Source organism: Apostichopus japonicus, chromosome 19 (genome assembly GCF_037975245.1).
Source record: "Apostichopus japonicus isolate 1M-3 chromosome 19, ASM3797524v1, whole genome shotgun sequence".
In the NCBI taxonomy this organism is placed as follows: Eukaryota; Metazoa; Echinodermata; class Holothuroidea; order Aspidochirotida; family Stichopodidae; genus Apostichopus; species Apostichopus japonicus.
Window position 1 is genome coordinate 8,206,169 of NC_092579.1, and position 20,703 is coordinate 8,226,871.

At 36.1% G+C, this 20,703-nt stretch overlaps 3 protein-coding genes across 3 annotated transcripts in view; 2 read left to right on the forward strand and 1 right to left on the reverse strand.

Moving 5' to 3' along the window:
• The window catches only part of LOC139960055 (uncharacterized), a 28,413-nt gene extending 26,715 nt beyond the window's left edge, over positions 1–1,698 (forward strand). Inside the window, exon 3 of the mRNA XM_071958085.1 lies at positions 20–1,698. Within this exon, the coding sequence (XP_071814186.1) occupies positions 20–765 (746 nt within the window). The 3' untranslated portion in view covers positions 766–1,698. The remainder of the gene's footprint in view (positions 1–19) is intronic.
• A 51-nt stretch (positions 1,699–1,749) lies between these two features.
• LOC139959879 (tektin-3-like) lies at positions 1,750–7,148 on the reverse strand. The gene is made up of 3 exons (XM_071957786.1): positions 4,761–7,148; positions 4,152–4,306; positions 1,750–3,448 (listed from the first exon to the last, which is right to left on the reverse strand). Exons 1-3 carry the CDS (start codon positions 4,875–4,877, stop codon positions 3,226–3,228), a joined length of 495 nt encoding a protein of 164 aa, XP_071813887.1. The 5' UTR covers positions 4,878–7,148; the 3' UTR covers positions 1,750–3,225.
• Positions 7,149–9,942: 2,794 nt separating this feature from the next.
• Positions 9,943–20,700, forward strand: LOC139959883 (uncharacterized). The gene is made up of 3 exons (XM_071957790.1): positions 9,943–10,483; positions 18,219–18,524; positions 19,035–20,700. Exons 1-3 carry the CDS (start codon positions 10,078–10,080, stop codon positions 19,778–19,780), a joined length of 1,458 nt encoding a protein of 485 aa, XP_071813891.1. The 5' UTR covers positions 9,943–10,077; the 3' UTR covers positions 19,781–20,700.
• The last annotated feature ends 3 nt before the right edge of the window (positions 20,701–20,703 follow it).

The window sequence follows — 20,703 nt, forward strand, 5'->3', positions numbered from 1 at the left end:
TTTTTATTTTCTTCCAAAGGAATGCCTGGTAAATATTTTCTCTTCCTCTGTATGCTATGGCCGTTCTTAAACTCTTGTTACCGGGCCATCATTTATTTCTACCTAAGCGAGTGTGACTTTGACAGTCACGTGGTGACGACTGCCCTCTTTGGAATTATTATGATGGAGACTTGGGGACTGTTCGTGTACCTCATCTACTTCATCCGGGTATCATTCCAGAGGCAGTTTTCTCTCATCCTAGTGTACCTCCGGGATTTCGAGGGTCACATTGATCGTTGCCGAGGGGCGATTCTATGTGCATTTGCAGATTATAACCTATTTAAAACTTTCTGTAACGGATATTTCTTGCTAACCTTCCCCGTGGTCGTCATTGGAGTGACGTCACACATCACATGGCAGTACTTACTTTATCAAGTTTGTGCGACGGACTCGCCGATCATGAAAACTCAAAATTTTCTCCGATGGTTAGGACTGTCCGAGATATCGATGGCGCTCTTCTTATATATCTTCGCAAGTGGTGGCATGAGTGTCAACTACCTTGGCCTACAGTTACATTCGAACGTTTTGAAGTTAAAATCAGCAGCGCATGCTCTCTTTTGGGATGAAATTGTGCAAGTCGTCGATACGACGAACAGAGGGTCTCAATTATTGTACCTAAGCGTATTTTTCTCAACTGTTGGTATCTTTATGTCGCTTCAATTTAATAATCAAGATGTCACGTATATGAATGCGCGGTATAACACAACAAATATGACGATTTGCTGAAGTTGAGTGGATAAGGTTTCTCCTAAACTTAAAAGCGAAGCAAAATCAATTAACAGCATATTGGGATTAATGATAGAGGTGTTTGTTTTGATTAACTTCTTTATACAACAACATTACGTGGCATTGTATTGTATATCGTACAATACATTACACATAATTGCATGCATCAATTATTATTAATTTAAGTATAGATTGTTCTGAAAGTTGCATTTCTGAAATAAATATATAACTTCTTTCAAGACGGCGGATAAGGATCAAATAGAAACCAATCAAGGAGTAAAGAACTCCATATTTGATAACAAAACATACTAATTCTATGGATCACGAAGTTCTTTAATTTTATTAATAATTTTAAACTCATCAAGATTAGTCTATTATAGTATAGAGAACTTCGTACGTTAACTCATCAGGCCTAACTGTATAAAATTGTATGTATATGCTTTATAAATCTAACTTGACCGTTTTTGATAAGTCACCCTTTTCACTTGCTTTTAGATTGAAATTATATTCTATAAGAAAGTTCTATTCTTTCTATTTCGAAATGGATGACAAAAATGAAAATAATTAGCAGTTTCAGTGAAAATTTTATTGTAATTTTTTACGTAAATTTTTTCTTGTGCATTATTATTCCACATCAAATTGAGGGAAGGCTGGTGAATTACATATTTACAAGGCAGTAACATCTCAATTGGTAATACACGTATGTATAGCCAACGGAAACGGAAGTTCTGCTTGCTCACAGGAACAAGCTGTTTGTAACAAAATAGGAATTATTTCTTAAAGCTGTGGAAACGTATACCATTTTAGGCAACCTTTTATGTGATGCATACTCAAAGAAGGTTACTCAAGTCTGGTGTTTTGATAATGGGTTGTTTTGGATATATATATATATATATATATATATATATATATATATATATATATATATTTATATATATATATATATATATATATATATATATATATATATATATAAATAATATATATATATATATATATATATATATATATATATATATAAATATATACTCCACCTCTTCTTTTCCTCCCATCCCCCCCCCCCCCCCTCCTCCTCTCATAATAAATAATCCACACTACTAAACTAATACAAAGATCCTACTGCGGGCGGTTTCTATATGATGTAGTTTCTTTGAATTATTCTGTTCATATATTGTATATAGAGTAAAATACATGCCAGCGATATGAATATTAATAAGCAGGATTGTATACCATTTTTGTATAAAGGTAAAAGAAAAGGAAAGAAAGCGAATATTGTTCAGTACTCGTTATAGGAATGTATAATGAAAAGTTACTCGATTAAAGCCAAAATATACAATAACCGTCATCATCTACCGAGATTTTTATTTATATTCTTAAATTAATCCGTGAGTTTATTTTACATCAGATAAAATGTGCATCACTTCCACTATACTACTTGAATTTGATAATTAGTGGACCAATATCTCGATATCCCCCTCCTCCCTCACCCACCCCTTTGAATTAAATCTTTTGCCTGCATATCTACTAACATAATTGAATTAAATATTAATAAACAATAAAATTGGAAGCCAAATCACAAAGCTGGATAAAAGATTATATTCGGGGATAGCACACATGTCGGGGAAATTGATACCTCGTTATGGCTCAAGTATGCATGGTTATTGCTACTATACTATAGCTGCTAAAACTTTTAACACTATTGGATTTTGTCTCAAATGGCAGCCGATGAAGCAAGGGGAACCCTAGAATCAATGGGCCTCTATTAACACATCCAAGCAAGACAAACCAAACTTCTCTTTCTATACCCCTGCGAATATTTATTAGTGGAGAGAGGGGCGGGGTGCGAGCGGGGAGGGGGGGTGGCATGCGGTGTCTTGGGGCTAAAGATCGTGTTAATCTGTCACTTTTGTGTAGCCGACTTGTCTTCTTCATGTTGAGAGCAATGAACTGTGTTGTTCTATAGGTTATTGTAAATTTGATTCCAACCACCATTTTAACACCTCTTGTACGATTCCATATTCGGCACTTTCTCATCATCAATGTCGTTATTGTTATTTTGATATAGCAATGAAGGGTCGAAATTTATAGAGCAGTGAAAATTATCATATCCGAGATTTTGCCAATAGACCAATAAGTTTCTGGCTTTAACAGTGCCAAAAATAAACATATTTGATTTTCTGCCGTTAGTCGAAATTGTTTTCTTGCCCCGAAAAAGACTCTTTATATGTCTTGAACTCCATTACTGTTTTAATTTACAATTGTCTTTATTTACATCACGTGATCAATTATGTTGAATTTCAGCTCATTTAAATTATCAATTGGAAATATTTTCAAATCTAATTACAAGGATATGGTTTAAGAGATTTAAGATATCTGATTTAAACTGTAAATTGCTTCTTCTTTCTAAAATATTTTACGTTAATACGTGTTTTCCTCCTACTTCTTCTTCTAAACAATAAGTCACTGGCCGCGGTAACCAGCCAGCTTGGCTGTCGTTGGATATGTTCTACGTAGCCCCATGCACTTCTCTTTGTCTAGGTACAGACTGTTGTTCTTCACTTGCAGGTCGTGTTCTAAGGTACTCTTAGTGCGAACCAGATCCTGCAGCGCAGACTCGGCAGCTCGCAGACGGTTTTGAAGAATGTCGACAGTTTCGTAGATTTCACCAACTTCACTAACGAGTCTGCAAAATTAAAATTAAAATATATATATGTATATATATATATATATATTCAGTATATGAAACTAAAATCATGTTTTGTTTCCCATATTTTTACTTGTTACTTCTCTATGCTGTTAAGTTTGTTTCTTTACGTATAGTATTTCCGGGTGATTACACCTACAAGATTTTTGCAAGCTTTTTGTAATCACTCCCCAGTCTCAACTATGGTTGTATATTGTTTTGTATGATATTAAAGATGAAAGAGTCTGAAAAAAAAGTTTTATGGAACGAAACGAAATGGAACGGAAATGAAAAAAATAAATATTGAATGATATACTGTGGGAAAGGTCAATTTTGATTGGTATAATATATATATAATATTTTAGGTAAAACCATATATGAGGTGGATTATGCTCCTCCTTACCTAAACTGAACAATGTAATGTCATATATTTTACATCATTTTGACGACATTGTTAATATTTCTTTCATTTTAACTTTCCATTCACTTTTCTACTTCACACTTAAGGTATAATGTTGGATCCCCTGTATCCAGTCCCGAGGTAAAATAAATAAATAAATAAAACAAAGTGAAAACATAAAATTACGGCAATAGATCTGATTATTAGTTTGTAACTATGACGTCACGCCAGTTTGCTTCAAGTTCACCTTTTGGTGCCTATTTTTCAGAGGTTTGAAGATCGCTTAATCACTGAAGGGCTTACCCGTGCTGTGGTTGATCCCTGCAGAGTTCGACATTAGGGCGACGGGTACGGTTCTCCAAGCGGCTCTGTGCAACTTGCATAGGCGCCTCCTTATCCTTGATAGACTTGCGTAAAAGTGAGATGTTATTCTCCATTTCGTTGATTTCTTGCAAGACCTGTGTGAAAAGGAAAAAGTCAAAAGTCAAAACTTCATACATGCATATATACGAGAGCCGTGTACAATGAGGCGAGGTCGCGCCTAGGGTGACCAATTTTTGCATTCTTTATTTTCCAAGTCCCCAGCATATTTTCCCCGACGCCTTGCTTTATCCCGGGTGCTATAGGTTTTTAGCACCTGCCCCCCCCCCCTGTCGTGTCTCTCGCCACGCCCTGTATACAGATTAATTTTATACTGCATGTTATGCTTTATCATTCCAGTACAGGTATTTATCCTTCGTCAGATGGCTATATAGTTTATACGTTAGGTTACTTAAAGCTAGGTTACTCTCAGGAGCCAATCACTATATGGTAACATGCCTTTGTCGATGTGTCTGAACATACAATTATATATATATATTAAATTTTGTTTTGTGTTACCTCACTGGTGTATTTCTGAGTAATACAACTTACCTTAGCCAGATGGTTTTGGATGCTGTTTCGTGCATCCATTGTTTCGGCAATTCTTCCGTCGAATGAGACATTAACGTTATTGTGCTGAGTCCACATTTCGTTCGAAGTCTCCTGCATGACGCTATCGGAGTCAGATCTCAAGCCCTTTGAGGCGTTCCTCTCTCGCTGCGAACGTAAGATGTTGTCATTGCTAAACTTAGCCCACGATTCTGGTAAGGAAACCCTATGAGGAAAAATAAACCAAAATAGGAATGAAAACTATAACTAATATAAAATAACAGGTTACACGTTCTTCTAATTTGCATAATAAATCCCTCGATAGTAAGCTGCATCATGATGGTTAATTTTGTAAGGTAATATTTCTGTTTTATTGTCGAAAATGTGATTTATTTTGCATAAACATTATGACGTAGACTTGAACAAGTAGAAGCGTAGTTTGTAGTAACTGAGGGTGTACCACTTCGATATAGCAATAAACAATGACATTATGTGACAAAGCACCACTTACAGTGTTTGGGGAAGTACAATAATTAAAAGAAATTGTGAGATGCCAGCAGTCTTTACAACTTACTTTAGTTTAGTATATCGGAAAGAACCTATGATACCCGTTTTAAAGAAATATCACTCACAACAGAGCATGGGCATGAACACTGGCGGATCCATGGGGGGCCAAGGGGGGCCATGCCCCCCCCCCCCAAGGTGAGCCAAAAAGTGTTTCCGAACATCCGCTAAATCATATGATTGGAAATTTAAAAAATCGAGAGGAATAGCAGTGGTAGACTAGTCTAAACCTTTTCGTTTTCTGGTTTAAAATTAAATGCAGAGCTCCCAACTGACCCGCAATTCGAGGGAATTAGACCCGCATTCTAACACCCAAACCCGCTGACCCGAACAAGCGTCCGAAAAATCCGCATTGTAATTGTCAAGTATACATAAAAAAATTGCATCAAATTTTGACTTAGCAACCATCATTTCTTTAGTATTTAGCATAATAGAGTATAAAACCTCCTTTACAGCATCATTTGAACCTCAAATTAGACTATATTTCTTTTCATTGGGGCGAGCAGCGAACATTTTCATGCCACGGGAAAGAATGAATTATCACCTACTATTCAATTTATAGATGTTACACACAAAAAAATGCATATTTCTCAGAAAATTTTGGGTGACAAAAGCCTTTCTAAGTGCCACCATTTTACATGTAGGCATCACCAGGATTCCAAAAAATTTCAAAAGGGGAGGGGGACACTCCCTCCCATTATACCCCTCCCCCAGGACGGCGATTCGTGGCATGGACCAGCATTTGCCTTCTCAAGAGTTGGGAGCTATGTAAATGTATGAGCATGAGGATTTACAGTTTGGCTCCAATGACAATCGATGGTGTTTGATCTAGTGGTTAGTTTTGTTTGATTAGACACTGTCATAAAAACAGATAAGTAAGGGACGAAGTACCAGCGGTTGTCACGGTAACCGAAAATTAATAAGCCCACCATACACTGAAGATATATAGCTCTTCTTGAATACAATATTCCATGAATGGATATTAATTGAAAACCCATGATAAAGAAGCTGCCATACGGTTTAACCATTATTTGTACACTGCTTCTTGTCTGATGCCGGTAAATCTGATCTAGTTTCGAATGAGGTGCAACAGAAGTGTTAGACACCACCATCGATCCCAGAAAATACACACACAGCTTGCCACCGTCGGTAATTAGACACCAGTGTACAGTCAATACATGCAGCTACGGTCAATACCCACAACACATTGTACATATAGCAGTGATGGACATCTCAGGTACAGATAAAAGATAACAAGGGGTATCACGTTTCATTACCGTCTGCATTTTGTAGCGACAAGAAAAAAATTCACTTGCAAGCAACGGAAAGTTACCTTTTTTCAGAGGGCGGCACGTGGTTTGGGGCTAGTCTTCAATGCCTTTATCGTTTACATGTGTTTATCATCACCTATATTTAATTACTGATGATATGACAGTTTTCCACAAATTCAACTTGCTCAAGTCTCTAATATTTTTTTGTTTAATCAATTAGTTCAACGACATTATTCAATGTGAGTTCAATGTTCTAAGGTATGATTATAATGCAATGTCATTAATTACTATGTTAGTGATCATTAAAGATTATCATCTAATTTACTGTAAATTTAGTAGAGTATAATTTATTAGCTTGGGACTATCCAAGTTCATAATATGATGCAGAACGTAGGTCGAAGCCTTGTTTTAAATTCCAGAATATGTTTTAATGCCATCATCATTGTTATGATTTTTTTTTAAGTCCCTTTGTTTTTATATAACTGTACTTTCCACACAAGGAAGCTGCGTGTCATATAAATTAGTTTGGGATTTTAAGTGAACAATACAGAAATAACATTACGAAATCGGTATACATGCCTTGTGTCATTTGTGATGTACATATCTCTCTCATTCGTTTGTAATAACAAAGTAATCATTCACACTGAGTTTTTACTTTATATTGTCAAAGTTTAGGAACTTAGCCTTCCATGTGTACGGTATATGCACTGATTGACAGTAAACTACGGTATACTATATATGGGTTCATGAGTGGGGCTGGGAATTTATTGGAATATCAGTAAATCTATAACTGATATTCCGATAATCAATACATATTTCCTCTGCTTATACGTTCAAGCAATGTCGTCTGCGCATAAAGTGTGATGCATATACTGTAGTTGTATTATACGTATATGGTAGGCCCTGTGGGACAAATATACTATATTATATACGAGTATTAATTCGAATATATTACGTGTATTAAATCGAATATAATCACATATATATTACTAGCCAATCAGAAGTCTGATTTATATGGCTGTATTAATTCGAAATTATACGTGTCTAAGATCGAATATATACACGTATAAATTCGAATATATATACGTATTAATCCGAATACAAACACGTATTAATTCGAAAATATGCGCGTTTTAATTCGTATATATATATATATATATATATATATATATATATATATAGGAATAACGGAAAAACTGTTAAACAACTATGCTGCATTTAGAGAAAGGCTGGATCTCGAGTGAGATACAATAATTGAATTAGGTAAGTGATTGGAAGTAAAACAGCCAATGTTTGGTTTTTGCAGAGCTTTCGAGCAAAACTAGCTCTTCTTCAGTGCATGATCACCGAAAGTGACAAGGAGTAGCAGGAATTGAAACTCTTTTATAGAGGAGATGTCGGCATGGTTGTAAGGGCAAAGCGACTTACTGATTTCTGCTGAATTTTTAGAAATTCGGATTATTTTAATCCGCGTCGGATTATTTTAATCCGATTCCGTCGTAATTGTAAAGGAATTGTTTTGGTTTATCTGGGACGGCAAATCGTTTCTGATGTTTAAACCGAATGGTGCCGTGGTCTTTAGGTTTAGTTCCCAGAAATTTTCTTTCGCTCTCCTAGATTTATCTGTCCAAGAATCGTTCTGGTCAATGGCAATAACACGCAAATTCTCAATTGAATGATTTTGGAGATTGAAGTGATTTGCAACAGGTTGGTAGATCTTTTTTGTTTTGATCGCCGATCTATGTTGTGTCATTCTCATTCTAAGAGTGTTTTTTGACTCTCCAATGTATTGTAAGTAACAAATATTGCAGTAGATGAGGTTAATGACATTTTTGGGAAGGCAGTTAATTTTGTGCCGAATTTGGAACGTGCGTTTGGTTTGGTTGCTCTGAAAGGCCCCGGTCGAATCGACAAGTAAGCACGTTTTGCAATTTTGTGTACAGGGCGATGATCCTGTAGTTTCTGTTATGCTTTCCCCTAATGGGGTGTCATCCCGAAAGGATGCCCGAACTAAGATATCCCGTAGGTTGCTGGGTCTTTTTATATATATATATATATATATATATATATATATATATATTCCATATATTAAGGATGCATGTTTGTATGCATTTGTATGTGTGTGGGTGGGTGCCGCTGTTTAAACAGCTGCGTGAGCTGTGTTTAAGATAAAACTGTAAGTTACTGGTGCCCGTGTCGGGACAGGGACGCGATGTGATTGTGTATGTGATATGCAGGTAAGGGTAGGGGTGGGTGAGAGGGGAAGGGAAGGGACGCCTGTGAAGTGGGTTAGACCATAATTTAAGATTTGTGTTCAATGTTTTTTGTGTGTCGCTTTGTTAGACACAGTGGCGTAGGAAGGTACTTTTGAGTGGGGGGGCTGAAGACTGATGGCCGGCCTGGGGGAGGGGTCTAAGGGGAGGGGGTGTCCCCCTCCCCTTTGGAATTTTTTGCATTTCCAGGTGGCCTCAGATGCAATTTGGTGCAATATAGCACACTTCAACACCCACTCCATTTTGTAAACTTAATTTTGTATTTTCACCTGGCCTAAGATGCAATTTGGTGCTCCAAATGAGATTTTTTTTCTCATTTGGAAATGAAAAAGGGGTTTTCTGACTTGCGAACTGGGGGGGGGGGGGCGGAATGATACTTCCGCCCCTCCACATTTTTCACTGGGGGCTGGCGCCCCCCCAGCCCCCCGGTTCCTACGCCCTTGGTTAGACAGACGTCACGTTGTCGGATTTGGGCTTAGAAAGATAGAACAAATAATTTAATAGGATTAGCTGTTCTGTGATGGATTGTCTATTGTGGCAGCGTTGTGATAGATATTTGGGTAGTCTTGTAGCTCCTCGGTAAAATGAACATGTACGGTGAAATGAACAGGGCCTTTAGGGACAAAGTACATGATATCTTGAATTATACGATATAAGAGGAGAGGATGGATCTTGGAAACAGTTTATGTCACCGGGCCCCTTTTTTGCATTATTTATATTTCCTGTGCAGACAACTACCTGACTATATATGTTACATGTTATGAAAATGAGGAACAGTTTCCTTATCCCATGTTCCCCTTTGCCTTCTGTTATCTATAGAGCCCCCTCATTGATCACAGTCCCTGCTCTGTAGCCCTCTTGCCCCGCCCGCCCCGCCCCCCATCTCGTCAGGCTTGGTATAAAAGACGCCCAAGACTGCCCCAAACCCAAACGCCCACTATATACGCCGGATATTATCTCAGTGTGTTATTGGTTGCAAAAACCTAATCAAAACATCGTTGCTTGATGTTTGATGTTATAGTATTAATCAATCAGTTGGCTGTGCTTAAAAGAGGAAACGACTTCCTTGTCTCTTGGCGTAAACAATTTTTTTGTATCATTCGGCCTGCTTCGCTCATAGAAGTAACATATATTGTCTATATATGCACACTCAAACTTTCTCATCTTTAGCTTAGTGGAAACGTGAAAGGAATTATATAACGCCTTGTACGGATGGCGACTACCAAGTATAACTCTATATGTATTTCTACTGAAAAAGTTACGCCTTCCGCCAAAAAGTTTCCTGTGGCTTTTTGGCTGATCGTTAAAGGCCTTTGGCTGTTCCATTACAAATCGGTCGTTCAAGACAGAAAATGCTTTAAATGTAGCGTCCATAAATTGATGAGGAACAGGAAAGAGTGCCTCCAACCAGACGGCCCACCAAGGACCAAGGTTGAAGTGATTGATTCGTTGCTTCTGTCTTACGATAGAAACGACGACAAACGGTTTCGGAAGGAAGAGGCCAAATCGAATCTATCTGTAAATATTCAAGATGGCGATTGTGAGGTCTGTGAGGTCTGTGATACTGAGTGGTGGGATTATTTTGGCAGGACCTGTAGATATACGGAAGAAGACATCGGTGAGTAATGTCAGTGGTTCAAATACTGCGACAGGTGATATAGTCTGATAACGTAATGTACTCGTAATTATGTACCATAAAAACATCTCTCTCGAGAGAGAGAAAAACACACCAGAAGAAGATCATGGATTTATGGCAAGTACGGTACGGCCGGGGATTGGGTGCACAAAAAAAAAAGTCACAGAAATGACGAAAACAACTGTGAAAGGATGTTATAGCCTATGGTGTGATGATCTCCCAAACGCCTATATACTAAAAACTGAAACAATAACATTTCTGAAAGGAAGGAATTTGGAAGAAAGAAAGAAAGAAAATAGGACTCGAAGCTTTCCAACTAAATATTTGTGTTCAGGTAATATTAGCATGTTAAATATCTGGGCGACAAGACTTTGATAATCAAATTGATCAATAAGCCCTACTCGTACAGTAATCTTCATTTTTTCTTGAAAAATAAATTATCTCGGAAACTCGGAAACTCTTTTAACCAGTAGTGGTAATTTTAGCGCTTATGGTCGGTATTAAACTGTAAATCATTGTTATTGAAATTTTATATAAACTGTTCCTACATGGACAAGCGTATATACACGCTGCCTTTGAAAATCTAACAATACTTCTGCAGTCGTTATACATAACCGTATAATAGCAATAAGCGGTTCAAGCGATGTCAGTGACACATGGCACCTAGGATTGGTTCATACATTTTGAGCCAACGTATCACAACTGCTAGTCACATTTCTGCACGAAAATAATTGGATGGTTCTAACATGGCTTATGCCTAAAGTTTGTTTTAGTTTACTACTAACAACTGGTTTTTCTAATTGAAAACTTGACAGCTGTACTTCATATCCAGATTATGACGGTGCCCTTTTCTCTAAAGTGACACCATTATGGTTTTAGTAAAGGCCCAGCTCTCTTTCTTGGACCGGGCCAGCATTATTCCATTGGTCGTGAATTATCAAAGGGGCCGGGGGGGGGGGAGGGGGTGTTGAGAGACCAGTTCTCATAAAACGGCACCGACCGAGGAGCTAACGACTTCATCGAGTTAGTATTAGAACTTCAAGCATTGAATACATTTCAAGATATTACTAGCTTGAAACGTTGCAAGTTATGAAACATAACCTGAGCCCAACACATTTTCTCCTTGTTAGATTATATAACAGTCATGTCCATCTAAAGTAAAGATCCTTTATTGTAATAAAGAAATATGGGATTGTAATCCCTTGTTCATATCATTGTCTAATAATAACGGTAAGGCAGAACAGAACAGTTCCGTTTATATTTTTGTACAACCATACCACGCAATACACTCTGTACTAGCCTTTACATGAGTTACTGGAAGAATTCACAAACAATGGCATTTTATTTCGTGTCTTCAATATTTTATGGATATAGTAAAAGTTATCAATTATTGATTGCTCTTCTGTTGATATCTTCTGTTTTGAATACTTTCCAAACAATTAACAATACAAACAGATTGAAAATGAAACTGAATTGTATTACTTTTAGGTCAGTAGGTTATATTCACCAGAGAGCACAATAAACAGAAAACTGAGTTACCATCAAGCACGACAAAAGCAAGTGTGTCTTTTCCCGATTTCTTCAAGCCTCTGTTATATAACCTGGCTATGTATGAGGATGCGGGAAGAGGGGCGGGGAGGGGGGGGGGAACTCCCCACAAAATATGACACGTGAAATGGTGAATATATAGATTATATTTTCATTTATACATATATATTTGTATATTTGTATTTGTATATTTATTTGTTTCATCACAATTTAGAGTGTGACGGGAAGTCTCATATAAAGCCTGTAAGGCTTAACAAAGTAGGAGACTCCCCAAAAAGAAAAAAGAAAGAAAAACTTAAGAATAGAAAAAGAAAAGTTAATAGTAGCATCTACAATGATGAAATAATCGAATTGTCTCTACTTGAAATTAATAATGTTAATAAGCAAACCTAACAATCTTTATAATGATCTTAATCGCAAACACACACAAGAATAAATCCATCAATAGTGAGAAATAATTACAGTTTGGAGATTCCTTTTGAATACAGACTAAGAAGGCTTATTCTTAACATTATCCTGGAGATTATTCCACGTTTTTATAGCACGAATACGAGGGTTAAAAGAACTTAAAGTACTTCGTTGGGATAAAACATGGGCGTTATTACAATGGCGTGTTTGATGGTTGTGGATTAGTCTATTACTATATATAAAATCTTTAAAAGCCTCGGGTAGCAATCCATTCCATGCTTTATATGCAAATGTTGCAAGCTGGACTCTTATAATATCATTTAGTTTTAATAAATTTAATCTTTTGTATAATGGGCTAGTATGATCACGTGGTGCAGCATGTGATATATGGCGGATAGCTCTCTTCTGGAGGACACATAGGTGATTAAGATTTGTAGAATAGGTTCCTGACCAAATAGTCGTGCAATAAGTTAATTGGTGTAAAATCAGAGTTATATAGAGTGTTCTGAGTACATTTGGAGGTAAATAATGTTTTAATTTGCATATAATACCAGTATTTCTAGCCACTCTGTTACAGACTGCTGATATGTGATCACGCCACGAAAGTTTATTGTCTATGTGTACACCCAAGAACTTAGTAGTGTTAACCCGATTAATAATTTTATCATTCATGGTAATATTGTGATCCCATCTGAATGAGTGACTAGCATTAAACACCATATAATTAGTTTTTTTCTATATTAAGAGATAATTTGTTTGCTGCAAACCAGCTGGAAAATTTAGTTATAAGAAACAGTTTTATGTGATGAGAGTCGATTTTGGGAATCGAAGAAAATATTTGTGTCGTCGGCAAATAATATTGTTTTAGCAATATCGGAGACATTAACGATATCATTGACATAAATTATAAATAGTAATGGACCTAGTATAGAACCCTGAGGAACTCCGCAAGCGATTTTAGCAAGTTCAGATTTAGAATTTTTATATAAAGTGTACTGGTATCTATTTGAAAGATAACTATCTAGCCAATTTAGGGTTGTTCCTCTGATACCATAAAAAAAACCCATTTACTTAGTAATATTTTGTGAGTGATGGTGTCAAAAGCTTTGGATAGGTCGAGAAATACGCCTACACAGGTATTATTCTTATCAAGACTATTATAAATATTGTTGACTGCATCTGCTAAAGCTAATTCTGTAGAATGGTCAGGACGAAATCCGTACTGCTCGTTATTAAGAACATTATATTTACATAGAAAACTGTATATACGATTAAACATTAATCGTTCAATGATTTTTGAAAAGACTGACAATAAAGATATAGGGCGGTAATTCTCAAAATGACTGGGGTCTCCTTTTTTAAAGATTGGTTTTACCTTTGCTATTTTAAGCTTATCCGGAAAAATGCCGGTGTTAAAAGAAATATTGCAGAGATGAGTTAAAGGCTTTACAATGTATGGGATAACTTGTTTGATAATACATGGCTTAAAGTCATCATAGTCTGCTGCTTTGTTTGGTCTCACATTTCTGTGAGCAACTTTTAAAACTTCTTCTACTGTTACTGGATATGTTAATATGGAATGGCATACCTTGTCATTATTATGTAAAAAATGTTCCGCTTTTAGTTTAATATTAATCTTACTAGCGAGGTTATAACCAAGATTTACAAAGTATATATATATATATATATATATAATATATATAATGAATTTACTGAAGTTAAAAAACATTGAAGCTCTTAAAGTGACCACCAAAAATGGTATTGGTTTCAGTGTCAAACACTGTTAACATTCTATACCTAATTGAAAAGTATAAAAGGAAGGTTTCATATATTCCATTGGCACTGTGACATCATATAGATTCACAAGATGACAGCACCAAGCACGAGCTTTTAACGAACTATAATATCTCCCAAAGGGAGCATCCTTAATAAATCAAATAAACAAAAGAATGATGATAATTAGAGGGTTGCAAACCTTTAATTCTGACGTCATCGTCTTTGAAACGGACAATAGTTGGCGTTTTTTAATATCTAACCGGTAAAACAATGTTGTTTTCAGGAAAGCAAAACAAATTTCGTTAATTAGACTCACGTAAGGTTAATGATCATATCGTATTTCCGCGAACCTCCCTCAAATAACTAATGTCTACATCGCTATCACATGCACAAACAGCTCAAGAAATACAAAAAAAATATTTGTTTGTTTTTTTCTGTAAGTAGATAAGTTAATGACGCTCTTAATTCTCTGAAATGTGTGATTTCCTTGTAACCTCGTTCCTGAATTCGATCACTTGATACAATGACACTATAATAATAAATATAATATATATATATATATATATGTATGTATGTATATATATATATAATATATATATAATATATATATATATATTTATATATATATATATATATATATAAATATATAATATAACGAAAATCCACGTTTACTCCAAAAGAAAATATTATTAGAGAAAACCAGAGAAATAAGATATGACTCATAATTGACAAATAAGGAGTAAGTTTTAGAAAATATATTGGAATTTTCGGTCCCCCTGGGACCTTCGTCAGCAATACTTGGCAGTCGAATGAGAAGTACAAAATGTGACACAATGAAAGTATGACGCTAGACAAGTGTAAGTTGCAATGATGGAATTAAAACCAAATAAACCATGACTATACAGGAAGCGGATTAAGGAGCAAAGAACGGATTACATATGCTTGTAGAACTGGTAGTTGTTAAGGGGTCCCAAGTCTTTGTTGAGGCCGGTGATGTGAGACTTAATACGAAAGATCCAATCGATTTCTTTACGTTCAGTAGTTGATTTGAAGTTCGAGGCAATTAAAATACATTTTAGGTTTTTTAGAGAATGACCATAAAGATTGAAATGTTCGGACACTGGGAATCCTGCAAAATTATCACGAATAGATTTTTTGTGATTATTAAAACGTAAGCTGAATCGGGAGCCTGTTTCACCTACATAATTGCCCTCTTTGCAAAGTACACAATAGAAAATGTAAATAACATTAATAGAATCACAAGAGAGGGAAGGGGGTCTAAGACTAAAGTCAACATTGGGAATCTTGACCACGGTGCCTGGGGTAATATGGGGGCATATTTGGCATCTAGGTTTACCGCAAGGAAAATTGCCTGCGGAGGTGGAAACTGAGCGGGGGAGTCTGGAGGAAGTGAGAAGAAATTTAAGGTTGGGGGGTTGACGAAATGCTAGCATGGGGGGTACCTTAAACGATTCTCCTACAGACTGATCGTCTTGAAATACAGCTAATTCCTGTTTGATGGAGCGAATGAAAGATTTGATGAGGGGGTTGTAACTGGTAACGAACGGAATGCGTGTGTTGGGACTTTTAGACTTGTATTTTAATAAGTCCTCACGGCTCAACTTGTCGGCCCTGGAAATACGCTGTCTAATTAAGTGAAGGGGTATCCGACGTTCAAGAAATAACCAGTTAATATGAATACCTGGTGTTTAAAATCACATGGGTTGGAGCAAATGCGTTTAAGTCTAAGGCATTGGCTGTAAACAATAGAACTCTTTCTATTGTGTACTTTGCAAAGAGGGCAATTATGTAGGTGAAACAGGCTCCCGATTCCGCTTACGTTTTAATAATCACAAAAAATCTATTCGTGATAATTTTGCAGGATTCCCAGTGTCCGAACATTTCAATCTTCATGGTCATTCTCTAAAAAACCTAAAATGTATTTTAATTGCCTCGAACTTCAAATCAACTACTGAACGTAAACGTAAAGAAATCGATTGGATCTTTCGTATTAAGTCTCACATCACCGGCCTCAACAAAGACTTGGGACCCCTTAACAACTACCAGTTCTACAAGCATATGTAATCCGTTCTTTGCTCCTTAATCCGCTTCCTGTATAGTCATGGTTTATTTGGTTTTAATTCCATCATTGCAACTTACACTTGTCTAGCGTCAAACTTTCATTGTGTCACATTTTGTACTTCTCATTCGACTGCCAAGTATTGCTGACGAAGGTCCCAGGGGGACCGAAAATTCCAATATATTTTCTAAAACTTACTCCTTATTTGTCAATTATGAGTCATATCTTATTTCTCTGGTTTTCTCTAATAATATATATATATATATATATATATATATATATATATATATATATATATATATCCTGGGTAATCTGTCTGACCATAATAAGAAAGCTTGAAGGGAGTCGCATTGATCCTTAAAGTACGTTCACACTGTCATGGTCTCAATAGGGATATGGCTTTTCTTTCCGGGTTCAAGCACTTTGAGCAGTCCGGGGGCTTACGATACACTAACGTGATTTCAATCACTCTTTTTACACGTGACGAATATTATATATATATATATATATATATATATATATATATATATATATATATATATATATATATATATATATATATATATATATATATATATCAACGTGAAGAATACCAACAAGAATAAATAGAAAATGTGCATATAACGGTAAAATGAGGCTAATATTAAGTTTTTAAAAAAAAAGATCCTTGTGTAAAGTTCCCAAGTTACGTTAAACGCGAGCGAAAGCAATAATTTTTTGGCTCAAAATAAGGATATGCATATTTGTGTTTCGGTTGTTTTTGTTCTGATCTCATTATTACTCATATGTTGACAGAAACGCATAAGAGTCAAATTATATCAATTAACCCACGTGAAAATGAGGTTTAAATAAGTCCAGAATTATGCCTAGCTAACCACCGACGCAATGTTAGAGCAAACATAAACATAAAGAATGTATACACCACTAGCATGCATGCATGGACAAAATCCGAATTTGTATCATAAGTTCTCAGTTAGATGCCTCTTACATCAAACCCATCGTTTAGCTGAAACAAAATATGTTGCATACTAGTGTGTGTAATAACCTGAGGGATGGGGGGGGGGTGGAGGGGTGAAATGCACGTGGTAACACAATGCCATGAATTGATTTACCATTTCGGGGGTCGCATGGTAAAGAAAAAAGTATATATGTGTATATTATTGTTATCGCAAACAGGAAGCCGATCGATATCAAACGTTGGCTAGTGGATGTATAGCCTATACCTGGGTATTGGAATTCTAGCCACCGTGAGTGATGACGTCATAACGTCCGCCGTCAAAGCTCAAATAGCCACATCGTGCCGGATGAGATATGCAAGGCTAGAAGGATTGCCAATCATATTCATATTACTATTATCTTAAAGCAGTTATTTGGGTTGGTTTTGATACTTTCCCGAAACCATTTGTTATTATAAGATCGCACTCACAATGTAGTTCTATACTAAATGAAGAAACCTAAAATGTTTGAAATCTATGACATTAATTTGTAATGTGCTTTTCTGGCGAGGATAGGCTGAGAATCCAAAGTAGTATCACTAAATTATTCGCTGTTGTGTTGGTACGGTGGGAAATTTATGGTCGTCTAACGTTGCATCATTTCCAAGCTTCTTAGTGGAATGTTGCTCGTGGAGTGTTAGCTCAGTGGTTAACGCCGGTGCCTTCCAATCATAAGGTCCCCGGTTCGAGTGACTCCAAGATTAATGTATGTCGTCCAGTTACAGAGTTGTTGACAATTGACAATTCATAATCACGGACGTTAAATATGAATGTAAGAGACTGACTTCGGTCAGCTTGCGGCTTTGATAAGCCAACGAGGCTTCTTCGCGAGCTCCTGCTTGCAGGAGGGTCTAAAATAAAAATAAAACAAAAAGGTGCAAGCGGTTATACGTTTGGATTCTCTCAACAGGTGTCACGCGATGGAACCATAAAGGAAGCGGTCTTCTCTCCATGGGGATGATAACCGTTTTCCTCTCAGCAAGTTTGTACGACAACATTTTGAACATGGAAAAAATGTGGGCTCATTCTGAAGAAATCATCAACTTAATCAATAAATTGTGTTTGCTGACGCTTCTTGCGTCATACTTTTTGGTGGCGCTGTTATCAAAACTTCGAAGTCATATGAAAGGGGATGTTCCTTGCCTTGCGTGGGCGACAACTTGGAACGTGAGATATCTCATTAAAAGAGCTCAACTTTTGGATTTACCGAGTAAAGGTTAGTTTATTTCCATTATCTACAAAAAAGAGAGAAAGATTTCTCAGATATACAGAAAAGTCAATAAAGGTTTTTTTCTTCTTTTCGTACACGCAATTAAAGTAATGAACACTAGAAAAAATATGTTTTTAATATTACACGACAGCAACCATGAGAGGAAAAAAAAACAACCCGGAAGAAAATTCCAAGAATTTCATGTCAAATATGCCTATTTATTTTTTATATATTTAAATCTCGTATCAGCTAATCTGAACATTGATAATTTTCGAGTAATATATGAATGAAAACCCCTGACTTACAATGTGAATGTACAAATATTTAGGCTTTAAACTTTGAGGTTATGGATGGAGTACTCAACACGTGACTTTAAATATAATATCAATCATAAAAAATGTTCTAGTATTACACGGATAGGTAAATTTTCCGGTATTTAAATTTCTTGTTTTTTTCTCACATTTTTCCATCGGTCTCTTTGAAATGACTTTCCTTTATTTTTATTTTCTTCCAAAGGAATGCCTGGTAAATATTTTCTCTTCCTCTGTATGCTATGGCCGTTCTTAAACTCTTGTTACCGCGCCATCATTTATTTCTACCTAAGCGAGTGTGAATTTGACAGTCACGTGGTGACGACTGCCCTCTTTGGAATTATTATGATGGAGACTTGGGGACTGTTCGTGTACCTCATCTACTTCATCCGGGTATCATTCCAGAGGCAGTTTTCTCTCATCCTAGTGTACCTCCGGGATTTCGAGGGTCACATTGATCGTTGCCGAGGGGCGATTCTATGTGCATTTGCAGATTATAACCTATTTAAAACTTTCTGTAACGGATATTTCTTGCTAACCTTCCCCGTGATCGTCATTGGATTGACGTCACACATCACATGGCAGTACTTACTTTATCAAGTTTGTGCGACGGACTTGTCGATCATGAAAACTCAAAATTTTCTCCGATGGTTAGTACTGTCCGAGATATCGATGGCGCTCTTCTTATATATCTTCGCAAGTGGTGGCATGAGTGTCAACTACCTTGGCCTACAGTTACATTCGAACGTTTTGAAGTTAAAATCAGCAGCGCATGCTCTCTTTTGGGATGAAATTGTGCAAGTCGTCGATACGACGAACAGAGGGTCTCAATTATTGTACCTAAGCGTATTTTTCTCAACTGTTGGTATCTTTATGTCGCTTCAATTTAATGATCAAGATGTCACGTATATGAATGCGCGGTATAACACAACAAATATGACGATTTGCTGAAGTTGAGTGGATAAGGTTTCTCCTCTTCTTAAAAGCGAAGCAAAATCAATTAACAGCATATTGGGATTAATGATAGAGGTGTTTGTTTTGATTAACTTCTTTATACAACAACCTTACGTGGCATTGTATTGTATATCGTACAATACAATTGAATACATTACACATAATTGCATGCATCAATAATTATTAATTTAAGTATAGATTGTTCTGAAAGTTGCATTTCTGAAATTACTATATAACTTCTTTCACGACGGCGGATAAGGATCAAATAGAAACCAATCAAGGAGTAATAAACTCCATATTTGATAACAAAAATACTATTTCTATGGATCACGAAGTTCTTTAATTTTATTAATAATTTTAAACTCATCAAGATTAGTCTATTATAGTATAGAGTACTTCGTACTTTAACTCATCCGGCCTAACTGTATAAAACTGTATGTATATGCTTTATAAATCTAACTTGACCGTTTTTGATAAGTCACCCTTTTCACTTGCTTTTAGATTGAAATTATATTCTATAAGAAAGTTCTATTCTTTCTATTTCGAAATGGATGCATCGATAGATGTGAAGCTCAAAAAATGACAAAAATGAAAATAATTAGCAGTTTCAGTGAAAATTTTATTGTAATTTTTTACGTAAATTTTTTTTGCGCATTATTATTCCACATCAAATTGAGGGAAGGCTGGTGAATTACATATTTACAAGGCAGTAACATCTCAATTAGGTAATACACGTATGTATGGCCAACGGAAACGGAAGTTCTGCTTGCTCACAGGAACAAGCTGTTTGTAACAAAATATGCATTATTTATTAAAGCTGTGGAAACGTATACCATTTTAGGCAACCTTTTATGTGATGCATACTCAAAGAAGGTTACTCAAGTCTGGTTTTGATAATGGGTTGTTTTGGATATATATAT

What these genes read in the sequence shown, in the direction of transcription:
- LOC139959879 (XM_071957786.1), bottom strand. Translation starts at nt 4,877, where the DNA reads ATGCAGGAGACTTCGAACGAAATGTGGACTCAGCACAATAACGTTAAT. An exon ending in TCCAAAACCATCTGGCTAAG is followed by an intron (nt 4,307 to 4,760) that starts GTAAGTTGTATT and finishes CTTTTCACACAG; the next exon opens with GTCTTGCAAGAAATCAACGA. An exon ending in AGGGATCAACCACAGCACGG is followed by an intron (nt 3,449 to 4,151) that starts GTAAGCCCTTCA and finishes TTAATTTTGCAG; the next exon opens with ACTCGTTAGTGAAGTTGGTG.
- LOC139959883 (XM_071957790.1), top strand. Translation starts at nt 10,078, where the DNA reads ATGGCGACTACCAAGTATAACTCTATATGTATTTCTACTGAAAAAGTT. An exon ending in ATATACGGAAGAAGACATCG is followed by an intron (nt 10,484 to 18,218) that starts GTGAGTAATGTC and finishes TTCTCTCAACAG; the next exon opens with GTGTCACGCGATGGAACCAT. An exon ending in TTTGGATTTACCGAGTAAAG is followed by an intron (nt 18,525 to 19,034) that starts GTTAGTTTATTT and finishes TTTCTTCCAAAG; the next exon opens with GAATGCCTGGTAAATATTTT.